Genomic DNA, 12,391 nt, shown 5'->3' with positions numbered 1-12,391 from the left:
TGGTATATCAGATATATTCCATTTAGCTCACATGACACTGAATGAGTCGAAGAGGAGTTCAGTATCATTCCATTCAGCTTGCATGTAGCTGATATACCCTGGAAAAAAGCCATTATTATACATACACATCCCTTTCGGGTGTTCAACACACCTTTCTCTTTCAAAATTCTCTCAAAATCTAACGTGGTGGGTGGGAATCCAGAGGGGGGGCGTGGGGATCATCTCCCTTGCTGACGTAGGTAAGGGAAGAGTTTATCAGCGCGCCGTTTTGAAGCGCCATTCTCAAATGTTGGGCATAGTTTGGTTTACACATTATGAAATTTCTAGCCACTGGGGTGACTTAAGAAGGTCAGAGGAACTCATTTTAACATTAAAAAACCTCAGAAAGTGAAAATTTCATGCCATGGGACCTTTAATGAAGCAAACCTGGTGGCCATGTTTGTTTAAAAGTTGTCACAGTCACTCGCTAGTGCAGAAGTTTTACGTCTTTGAAGTGTGACGTAACGTTGTCTTGACAACCATGCAATATCGTAAACCATATTCAACTCTCATTTTCCACTGGGTAGAGTGACATAATACACATAGGATAAGCGATATGCTAACAATATTGCATGCTATCAAACCAAGTGAATGAAACCCACTAGAAGGGAATAGAACACGTTTTTATTCCATCAAAAACGTGTCCTGTATGTATAATAATTCCTGATATTGCACTCTGATGATGTCATGCTCACTATTTCCCACTGATTAGATGGACATTGTCAAAATGGCAACCCGGTTCAAAATTAAAATTCTTTTGATGAATTTGCTTTTTTCATTATCTGTAGCCGCTTTATCCTGTTCTACAGCCTCGCAGGCAAGCTGGAGCCTATCCCAGCTGACTACGGGCGAAAGGCGGGGTACACCCTGGACAAGTCACCAGGTCATCACACTCACATACACCTACAGTCAATTTAGAGTCACCAGTTAACCTAACCTGCATGTCTTTGGACTGTGGGGGAAACCGGAGCACCCGGAGGAAACCCACGCGGACAACATGCAAACTCCGCACAGAAAGGCCCTCGCCGGCCACGGGGCTCAAACCCGGACCTTCTTGCTGTGAGGCAACAGCGCTAACCACTACACCAACGTGCCACCCTGAATTTGCTTTTACTTATTTGTATTTTTTTATTTTATTTTTAATTGTAGATGTGTCCATACAAAATAAGCAATATTACACGGTGGTGTGAAGACATGAAGTTTATCTTCTTGGGTTGAAAAATTTTCACTTGTTCATTTCGGTCACTTGTGAATATGTTCACCGCTTGGACATCAACTTCTTATCTTCGTGCAACTGTGTAATTGTGTGTGTATGTGTGAAATACCAACTTTATAAGCTAGAGTCAAAGCTATAGGTCCACACTGTTTGTTTTTTACATGACTGACAGCAGGGCTATTTTGCAGATGAATGAATGTTTGTAAAATACTACAAGGTTCAAACTTTTGGAGCGATGTATATGTAATGTACATTTCCTCATGCTTATTGTATGTAAGAGGCATTAGACATTCTGCAACCCCAATTCCAAAAAAAGTTGGGATGCTGTAAACTGTAAATAAAAACAGAAGGAGACCTCGAACTGTTGAACTGAAATTGTATATCAGGCAAGAATGGGACAACATTTCTATTTCAAAACCACAGCAACTGGTCTGCTCAGTTCCCAAACGTTTACAGTGTTATTAAACGTAGAGGCGATGCAGCACAGTGGTAAACATACCCCTGTCCCAACTTTTTTGAAACGTGTTGCTGACATCAAATTCAAAATGAGCATAAATTTTTCAAACAGTTTCAACATTTGATATGTTGTCTTTGTATTATTTTCAGTGAAATATAGCTTTCCATCATCTGCAGATCTTCTGTTTTTATTTATGCTTTACACAGTGTCCCAACTTTTTTGGAATTGGGCTTGTACAAGTCATATGACAGAAACTGAAAGAGATGTTATGGTGACTTTTGAGAAAATGAAAGTGAAACTGATTGGAGGTCCTCCCTACTTAAAGTTTGAGCTTTACTTGATTCATATCTGAATTAGCAGCTTAAAGTCAGAGAATGGGAAGTATTAGGCTATAAAAGGAAAAAAAACCCCTTCAAAACATTAGTTTTAAAAATTGTTATAATTAAAACTTTGGGAAATAAAGGGTTAAGGGGTTGTGCCAGTGCTGGTTGATGTCAGCATGACGCTTCTGCCTTGAGGAGTAATAAGGAAGTATTATTATTCTGATTGTTCAGAAGGAAGTATTAAAGTCTGTGTACCGGCTAAGTGTCAACATGCCTGTGTTTAATGGTAAGCACTTTACCTTTATCTTTAACTATACATATATACACAAGTAGGATTCCTATAGATTCAGTCATATTATATAAATAGAAGCAAAGTAACTGATGGCAAACATTTCTTCCTTTAAGCTACAGTTCATTCTTAGTTGATGACTAGATTTTCAAAATTTAGTTACATTTTACTTTCCATGTATCTCTGTATATTTATCAATTCATTGTCAACCCTGCATGTTCATCACACACGCTTATCAAATCTGCTGAAATTATAAGCTGCTTAACATCTTCACTTTGTCGTCTATCTTACATTAGGCTCTTCCAATAGAAACCTGGAGATGAACTTCTCAGAAAAGAAGTTGAAGTCTCTTCCTTTAAATCTGGTTCAGGGAGGCCAGGATGTGGGCAAGGTAGACCTACAGAAGAACAGACTGAAGGAAGTTACTGGCATCTCTTGCTTGTCAAACCTGACAGAGCTCAATCTGTGCCGGAATGAATTCACTGAGTTTCCTAAAGAGATTAGCGAGCTACAGCAGTTGGTCAAACTGTACATGAATCAGAACAATATCAAGTGCATACCTGAGAACATATTCCCATCTTTGAAGAAACTGAAGTTTCTAAAGATGAGCACAAACAAGCTTAGCCAATTACCATCAGACATGAACAAATGTGAAAACCTCATCTATCTAAACCTGTCCAACAACTGTCTGAGGGATGTGGAGCCTCTGGTGGGTCTTGGTCAATTAAAGGAGCTCTACGTGGAGAAGAACCGGCTGACAGAACTTCCACGTGCCCTCTTTCAGTCTCAGATCTTGGAAAAATTCAAAGCAAACGGCAACCCACTGAGACAGCCTCCTGAAGCAATTTGTGTAGGTGGTTTGAAGGACATTCAAAGCTACTTTGAGATGTTAGAAGAAAGTTCTTTCACGATCCGTACCATTAAAACAATGTTCCTGGGGTCCTCCATGGCTGGGAAATCCACTGTGTGTCGCAGTCTGAGGCATGGTAACCCTGTAAAGGTTGCTGAAGATGATCGCACTGTGGGTATCGAAATCCAAGAAGTCTTCGATGCAGGCGTTCGCTTCCTTTTTTGGGACTTTGCGGGACAAGAGGAATACTACTACACTCACCACGTCTTCATAACGCCCCAGGCGTTCGTCATTCTTGCTATTGATATTTCCAAGTATTAAAACACTCATATTATGATGAAATCTATTAAAACAACAATCTGTAGTCTTTGTGAGTTTTTGTTAAATACAACCAATGTTTTAACAGGTATGATGCTGAGTCTTTCAGAGAGAAAGTGGGCTTTTGGATCAACAATATACAGCTTAAGGTCCCAAATGCAGTTGTCTTGTTATTGGGTACTCATGTTGACTGCTGCTCTGATGATAAGGAGGTGCATGACAAGAAGAAAGACATTGAGGATCGGGTGAACCAGATGCTGTTAGACCGAAAAGATAGCTTAGAACTGCAAAAAAAGAACCTTGAAGAATTAGAGGACCCTTCACTGGTCTCTGAACAGATGAGTGATATTGTGCGACTTGAAGAATACAAACTGCAGGTAAGTGTGTGTGTACATATATATCTGATCAACTGTAATGTTAAAATCATTGACAGGTCAAGTCAATAACTTTGATTATCTCATTACATTGGCATCTGTCAAGGGGTGGGATATATTAAACAGAAAGTGAACAGTCAGTTCTCAAAGGTGATGTGTTGGAAGCAGGAAAAATGGGCAAGCATAAGGATCTGAGTGACTTTGACAAGGGCCAAATCGTGAAGGTTAGATGACTGGGTCAGAGCATCTCCAAAACTGCAGGTCTTGTGGGGTGTTCCTGGTATGCAGTGGTTAGTACCTACCAAAAGTGGTCCAAGAAAGGACAACTGGTGAACCAGTGATGGGGCATGGGTGCTCAAGACTCATTGATCTGCATGGGTAGTGAAGGCCAGCCCGTCTGGTCCAATCCCGAAAGAATAGCTCCTGTAACATGATTTGCTGAAAAAAAGTCAAGATCCTTCCCATGCCAGGACCTGGTCTTTCTAGGCAGTCTCCTATCCCAATCAGGCCCTTAAGCTGCATTGGGCAGTGCTGATCTCCACTTCTATAACCCTTGGCCTCTGGTCAACTCGAGAGTTTGACTCTCCACTCGCATCTGTATTGCATCGCCAGATGGCAGTAGGTACCATTTTTATGATGGTCTTTGGTATGACCCAACTGCGATTAGAACTCATGAGCTCCTGATTGAGAGGTAGATACACTAACCACTAGGCCAGCTCACAGTTGAAAAAAAAGTTAATGCTGGCTATAATAGAAAGGTGTCAGATTACACATTGCATCACAGCTTGCTGCGAAGGGGACTGCGTAGACACAGACCAGTCACAGTGCCCATGCTGACCCCTGTTCATCATTGAAAGCATCTACAATGAGCACACAAACCTCAGAACTGGACCATGGAGTAATGGAAGAAGATTGCCTGGTCTTATGAATCACATTTTCTTTGATATCACATGGACAGCCAGATGTGTGTGTCATTTTCTTGGGGAAGAGATAGCACCAGGAAGCATTATGGGAAGAAGCCAGTGGAGGCTCAGTGTGATGCACTGGTCAATGTTCTGCTGGGAAACCTTGTGTCCTGGCATTCATGTGGATGTTAATTTGACATGTACCTAAACATAACTGCAGACCAAGTACACCCGTTCATGGCAACGGTATTCCCTCATGGTCCTGCGGTATTCCCTCATGGTCCTCATGCCATGGTTCCCTCATTCCTGCTATGGTCTTTTTCAGCAGAATAAAGTGCCCTATGACACTGCAAAAATTGTTCAGGAATGGTTTCAGGAACATGACAAAAAGCTCAAGATGTTGATATGGCCTCCAAATGTCAATTTCATCAAACATCTGTGGAATTTGCTGGATAAACAGGTCGATCCATGGAGGCTCCACCTCGACTTGCATGACTTAAAGGAGCTGTTGCTAATGTCTTGGTGCCAGTTACCACAGCACACCTTCAGAGGTCTTGAGGAATCCATGCCTCGATGAGGTTTTAATGTTATGGCTATTCTGTGTTTATACCTGCAATTTTTTTTTTGTAATACACATCTCTTCTGCATATATAGGTCCTTGATCTTATAGCCATTGACTGCAGAAAACCTGAGGACATTAATAGGTTACGAAAATATATCAACAGTGTGGTCTTGGATGAAGACAAATTTCCTTTCATGGAACAAACACTACCACAATGCTATCAGGATGTGGAAAACGCTATTCAGGACCATTTGATCAGAGACAACTTTCCGCAACATGGTGAGTGTCCTCATTTGATTAGAAGCACTAATATTAATTTGTTAATTATACGCTCAGTCTTGATGTTATGCACTTTTCAATAGGAATAGTAAGTCAAGGGGACATCCTGGCCCACCTGAACACTAGCCATGAACTGAACCTTGATAAGCTGAGGGGTATTCTTCAATACCTGCACAGAACCGGGGTTATTATGTGGTACACAGACATTCCAGATTTGCAAGACATGGTGTTTGTTAAACCATCATTCCTTATTTCATTGTTCAAGGTTTGTAATGGAAAAACTCCAGTATACCCCCAAAAGTGAAAATTCTGTTCGTCATACTTGCAGATCTAATTCCAAATCCATATGTTTTATTCTAACACAGGCCATTGTTAGACATGATTTAGACAGGATGCTGAAAGAGATTTCCAGGGGAGAGCTGAAGAGGGAGAACTCTCTTGAGAAGCACAGAGACAGATGGATTGAAGACTTTACAAGCAGAGCTACTCTGAGCAATGTGGCCATAAGAATCTTGGTGTCTGCAGAACTCGAGCGGTCAGGTGTTGATGACAAAGAGCTGATTGAGGACATAGTTGGGACCAAGAAGAAAGCCGGGAATCTTATCAGGCTGCTGCAGCACTTTGATGTTTGTCTACCAAGTAAAGAAAGTGTTCAACTCAGCCCAACAGCCCCAGAGTTTTGTCCAAACAAAAAATGGGAGCCATCAAGCCATGATGTGTATGCACCAAATGGAGCCTGTCTATTCCCGAGTTTCCTTCAGGAAAACAATCTGGACGTAATGCAGAAGTGGGGAGAGGACAACCTGGAAGACATCACTGTCCAAGTTTACTTCCTCCCTGAGATACCCCATGGATTCTTCCATAGGTAATATGATTAAATATTATACATACAGGACACTTTTTCGATGGAATAAAAACATGTATTCTATTCCCTTCTAGTGGGTTTCCTTCATTTGGTTTGATAGCATGCAATATTGTTAGCATATCACTTATCCTGCTTGTATTACGTCACTCTACCCAATGAACAAAGAGCATTGATTATCGTTTACGATATTGCATGGTTGTCAAGAAAACATGACGTCACATGTCGGAGCTGATGCGAATATCCAATAAGAAAGTTTTCTGCTGCGTGTTCGCAGAACAATTTCTCTATTCACCTGGAAAGAGAAAGAGATGTTGAACACCCGAAAGGCTACCAAAACTTCATAAGATATTCTTCATGGATATTTACAAGCAGTGGCGAACCATTACTATTAGAGCCAAAACTTAGCCAGACACACCAAAAAAGTAACAGGGCAAAGGATTTTGCAAGAGATTAGTGGCAGGCTGCCAGGTCGCTCCGTTGTGTGTAGTTCTCAATGTTGATTTTCAAAGTAACGGTAGTAAATTATACAGGGAAATGAATACTTAAGTCTGAGTGAAAAATTCTGTAGCGAGTGTGTGTGGAAGAAGAGTCTGGAGACAGAAATCTTAGTTTCTCGGTTGTTAGCCTGTGCTACTTTCTCTCGATAGCACTGGCTTGACCACTTTATTAGCATTTGCTAACACTACTGATGAACGCTACACCTGCTGGAAGGTGACTTCACTGCTGTGCTGACTGCGACAACTCGCAAGTAAGCTAGAGTTGGCCTTTGAGAATGCTGATATGAAGAGTGTATGTATAATACCGGTAATAATAAATAATGGCTGGCATTTTTCATGGTATATCAGATATTTAGCTCGCATGATATTGAACTCGTCTTTGACTCGTTCAATATCATATTAACTGAATGGAATATATCTGATAGACCACTTAACGCCAGCCAATATTATTTAAATATTATAGGCCAGAAATTATGCTGTGTCTAGTTATTCCCCAATCCTTTCTCTTGCTTCATATTCCAGATAATGGTTTTAATCCAGTTCTAAGAATTCAACGCATTTTGAGTGGTTGTTCTAGCTTTCACTGAAAAATATTTTGTCCTGTTGTTCCTCCTTAAGCTAATGTTCAATTTTCTGTTTATTTCATAAAGTTCCTGTATTATTAACAACAAATGCTGAGAACAAAATAACCAGACCTTCAAGACAGGACGTAATCCAACTTTTCTCGAGTTATTTGGTTATTATTTGAGGGGAACAAGGTTTTACAAGATTGTATGTGTTTATTTCTATTCCTTACAGGCTGGCTATTAGGATATGTTCGATTTACTCAACCTACTGGATTGGGAAAGAGCAGTGTCTTTTCACCAGCGGAAACAGACGTCTCCTGCTCAGAGAGAAAACTGGTACCGGGGATGATTTAATTGAGATCCGGGGAAAACACAGTGATAGTAAGCCATCATTTATGTTTTTTTTTTTGTCTTCCCCATTTTATGCTTAAGGAAGGAGATGTTCAAGAAGGAATTTAATTCACTCAAAATATTCCACTTACCTGACATGAAAATGCAAAAAAATAAAAGTTGGCAGCATGGTGGTGTAGTGGTTAGCACTGTCGCCTCACAGCAAGAAGGTTCTGGGTTCGAGCCCAGCAGCTGGCGAGGGCCTTTCTGTGCAGAGTTTGCATGTTCTCCCCGTGTCTGCGTGGGTTTCCTCTGGGTGCTCCGGTTTCCCCCACAGTCCAAAGACATGCAGGTTAGGCTAATTGGTGGCTCTGAATTGACCGTAGGTGTGAATGTGAGTGTGAATGGTTGTTTGTCTCTGTGTGTCAGCCCTGCAATAACCTGGCAACTTGTCCAGGGTGTACCCCGCCTCTCACCCATAGTCAGCTGGGATAGACTCCAGCTTGCCTGCGACCCTGTAGAACAGGATGATGGATGGATGGAAAATTAAAGTTGTTTAACTTAATACTGAATCTATAAGGTTAAAGTACAAAGTATTGGAAGAGGATGATCACAAATGAGTTATATTTGAAGTATATTAGGAGATCACCACACACTTCGCTTGAGTGATATTTATATATGGAAATGTTTTTTATTTTATTTTTTAATTTTATTTATTTATTTTTTTAACAGCACGTCACACAGTTTCTCTACAGGCCAACACACTGGCAGGTCTATTTTAGTTTACTTAACACAATGTGGACTCAGGCCAATTTGTGATGATTTTTGCATGTTAATTGGTGCTCATAGCTTTCTGATGACTAATATGTTCATCTCTCTTTCTCTCTCTCTCATTATCTGTAGCCACTTTATCCTGTTCTACAGGGTCGCAGGCAAGCTGGAGCCTATCCCAGCTGACTACGGGCGAAAGGCGGGGTACACCCTGGACAAGTCACCAGGTCATCACAGGGCTGACACATAGACACAGACAACCATTCACACTCACATTCACACCTACGGTCAATTTAGAGTCACCAGTTAACCTAACCTGCATGTCTTTGGACTGTGGGGGAAACTGGAGCACCCGGAGGAAACCCACGCGGACATGGGGAGAACATGCAAACTCCGCACAGAAAGGCCCTCGCCGGCCACGGGGCTTGAACCCGGACCTTCTTGCTGTGAGGCGACAGCGCTAACCACTACACCACCGTGCCGCCTATGTTCATCTCATAATTTTAATAAAAGACTAAAGCGAATTTTGGAACTAAAAATTTCTTGTCTGATCAATGACTGTTTGTGTAAAATGGGAGATTTTTGTAAATATGATTTTCTGCTGAACTATTCGATGCTCTCGATGTTCCTTGACTCATATTGAGGTTTCTATTGCTCGTTCTTGTGTATTTCAGTGTCCACCTCAGCCGATATCCAAAAGGCATGGGACATGATAAAGGTGATGATGATGCGGCTGGCTCACCTCACACAGCAGTGGAAAGGCCTGTGCCAGTTCGTACACACTCCATGTAAACAGAAAGGCTGCACAGCTTACTTCGAGTGGGCAGACTGGCAAGACTGGATTGAGCCTAACACATGTGAAAAATATAACATGTATGTTATGGTTTGGTGCATTTACCTTTCATTTGATAGATGCTCTAATTTTTAGTGACTTATCAGTAAGTACAAAGTGAAGCCGTTAAAGGTTAAGGGCCCGGTCCCACAACACCGATAACTATATCTATCACTATGACTATGACTGTACCTCTGACTGAATTTAGTTCCAGTCTGGAGCAGTCACACCACAACTATAATCCCGACTATAATATCGCTTGGTCCTGCCACTCAGGTAAATAAATACATGCAACTTCGGAATAGTCATGGAAGTTTTTTCCAAGTAGTAGCATATTATTCCAGGTCATACTGTACAGCTTGGACTTCAAAACAGCCCATGCACGCACTCTGATGGCTAACAAAATACAGATAGATCACGGACTACAGAAATATAATAAAAACGTGTACAAAATACAGAGTGGTTACGGATTTTAATACAGATGCATCACGGATGCTAATAATTTACGGATTGGTCATGGAAGTTTCAGTATATTACAGATTGGTTATCAATTTCCTACAGATGATGTATCACGGATAAAAAAAAAAAATTTAAGAAGTTTAAAACAATTAAATGTTTGGACTTCCGAAGTTCAGAGTTAAAATATCTTACCTGCATTTAGATATTTACTTTATTAATTTACTCTTGATATTTCACAGAAAATCACATAACCATGAATAAAAGATCTGTGCTTTGTATGATATATATATATATATAATTTTCCATGAACCTGCATTCTGTGACTTCATGATGCAACAATGACGGACAAAATTCATCTCATCTCATTATCTCTAGCTGCTTTATCCTTCTACAGGGTCGCAGGCAAGCTGGAGCCTATCCCAGCTGACTATGGGCGAAAGGCAGGGTACACCCTGGACAAGTCGCCAGGTCATCACAGGGCTGACACATAGACACAGACAACCATTCACACCTACAGTCAATTTAGAGTCACCAGTTAACCTAACCTGCATGTCTTTGGACTGTGGGAGAAACCGGAGCACCCAGAGGAAACCCACGCAGACACGGGGAGAACATGCAAACTCCATACAGAAAGGCCCTTGCCGGCCACGGGGCTCGAACCCGGACCTTCTTGCTGTGAGGCGACAGCGCTATACCACTACACCACCGTGCCGCCCCACGGACAAAGTTGCTCAGGAAAAACAGCATGTGCTCAGACAATGTCACATGTAAACAGTTACCTGATTGGTCAGATGTTTTATCAGATCAGATCCAGGCCTGGAAAAATGGCTCCAGAAGCAATCTCTCCGAAACGGATAAACCCAGGCCTGGGCTATAGGTATCGTTATCGGTCTGGTGTGACCACCAACCACATAAACTGCAGAGGACTGATTTATTTATAGTTATCATTATAGCTATAGTAGCTATAGTTGTAGTTATAGTTATCGGTATTGTGGGACCAGGCCTTAAGGGTCATGTTTCATGGCCCAACATTGGCTCTTTAGGATTGTAACATGTTATCTTCCATGAAACATGCTGTCTTAATCATCTGCATTTTTTTTTTGGTATGGTTTAAAGGCATCACAATGCCTAACTTCATTGTTCGTTTTTACAGGGATCCAGAGGATAAAATGACTTGTTCTAACTCGCACAGTCGCAGAACTGAGTTGCTCTTTCCTATTAGGTAATCTTTATTATTAAGACATTTTTATTTGTTTAAACTGTTTCAAAAACTGTCTTTAAATAAAAAATCCAAATCTTGTCTTTTTTCCAGAAGTTGTGTGGGACTGAAGAACTGACGTCTGAGACATGGCACCTTCTTCGAACCCAACAGCTGTCACACTCTTCTGGGCAAAATATAATAACAATACAACGAAAACAATCTTATTACACACACACACACACACACACACACACACACACACACACACACACACACATAGGATTCATGAGAATGTTAGTAGAGGGAAATAAATGTAACTTATGTACTGTAGTTGTTCGTCTGGAGGAATGTAGAATGTCCAGTTGAGGGTGCTGTTTACTTTATTCAAGTCTGTGGTCTTCATGTTAACATTCCTTCATATGGAAGTATGTCTACTTAATTTATTTAATAAAGAAGAAAAAAATATAATTCAGCTGTGGAGAACATTATTTATTGAGGAGCAATTTAAACATGACTCTGTAGTGGGGGTAAAGGCACATGAGTTCTTATGATTTATGCAGAATGAAGGTTTTGCCCCAAAAGTGAAATGCTACACAAGCATTCATATTAAATGGTTGCAATAAAGCCCCTTATTTTGGCCCTCTGCAAACCTTAAAGTGCTGCTTAGACATAAGCCACAACGTCTCATCAAAAATAGACAGTTGAAGATAAGGGGGAAAAAATATCACCTCCCTTATGCAAAAGAAGTTTATTCAAGTGTGCTTCTAGTATACTTATTTTAAACTGGAAATAAGGTTATGCTTTCAGTTTACTTTTTATTTACTTATCAGAGATATACTTAATAAAGTTATACATAAGTATACTTGGCTTATAGTGAAAAGTATATAGAAAAGTCGAAGTATATTAAGCTTACAGTAGTGCTTGAAAGTTTGTGAACCCTTTAGAATTTTCTATATTTCTGCATAAATATGACCTAAAACATCATCAGATTTTCACACAAGTCCTAAAAGTAGATAAAGAGAACCCAGTTAAACAAATGAGACAAAAAATATTATACTTAGTCATTTATTTATTGAGGAAAATGATCCAATATTACATATCTGTGAGTGGAAAAAGTATGTGAACCTCTAGGATTTGCAGTTAATTTGAAGGTGAAATTAGAGTCAGGTGTTTTCAATCAATGGGATGACAATCAGGTGTGAGTGGGCGCCCTGTTTAATTTAAAGAACAGGGATCTATCAAAGTCTGATCTTCACAA

At 40.4% G+C, this 12,391-nt stretch overlaps 1 protein-coding gene across 1 annotated transcript; it reads left to right on the top strand.

Moving 5' to 3' along the window:
• The first annotated feature begins 2,257 nt into the window (after nt 1-2,257).
• Nucleotides 2,258-11,583, top strand: si:ch211-210p4.6 (malignant fibrous histiocytoma-amplified sequence 1). The gene is made up of 10 exons (XM_060911890.1): nt 2,258-2,321; nt 2,621-3,488; nt 3,581-3,869; nt 5,426-5,612; nt 5,696-5,877; nt 5,978-6,477; nt 7,773-7,921; nt 9,316-9,514; nt 11,086-11,154; nt 11,245-11,583. Exons 1-10 carry the CDS (start codon nt 2,306-2,308, stop codon nt 11,267-11,269), a joined length of 2,484 nt encoding a protein of 827 aa, XP_060767873.1. The 5' UTR covers nt 2,258-2,305; the 3' UTR covers nt 11,270-11,583.
• The last annotated feature ends 808 nt before the right edge of the window (nt 11,584-12,391 follow it).

This window comes from Neoarius graeffei, chromosome 27, assembly GCF_027579695.1.
Source record: "Neoarius graeffei isolate fNeoGra1 chromosome 27, fNeoGra1.pri, whole genome shotgun sequence".
In the NCBI taxonomy this organism is placed as follows: Eukaryota; Metazoa; Chordata; class Actinopteri; order Siluriformes; family Ariidae; genus Neoarius; species Neoarius graeffei.
This window is presented reverse-complemented; position numbering and strand designations above follow the sequence as displayed.

What these genes read in the sequence shown, in the direction of transcription:
- si:ch211-210p4.6 (XM_060911890.1), top strand. An exon ending in TTGAAGAATACAAACTGCAG is followed by an intron (nt 3,870 to 5,425) that starts GTAAGTGTGTGT and finishes CTGCATATATAG; the next exon opens with GTCCTTGATCTTATAGCCAT. An exon ending in ACATGTGAAAAATATAACAT is followed by an intron (nt 9,515 to 11,085) that starts GTATGTTATGGT and finishes TCGTTTTTACAG; the next exon opens with GGATCCAGAGGATAAAATGA.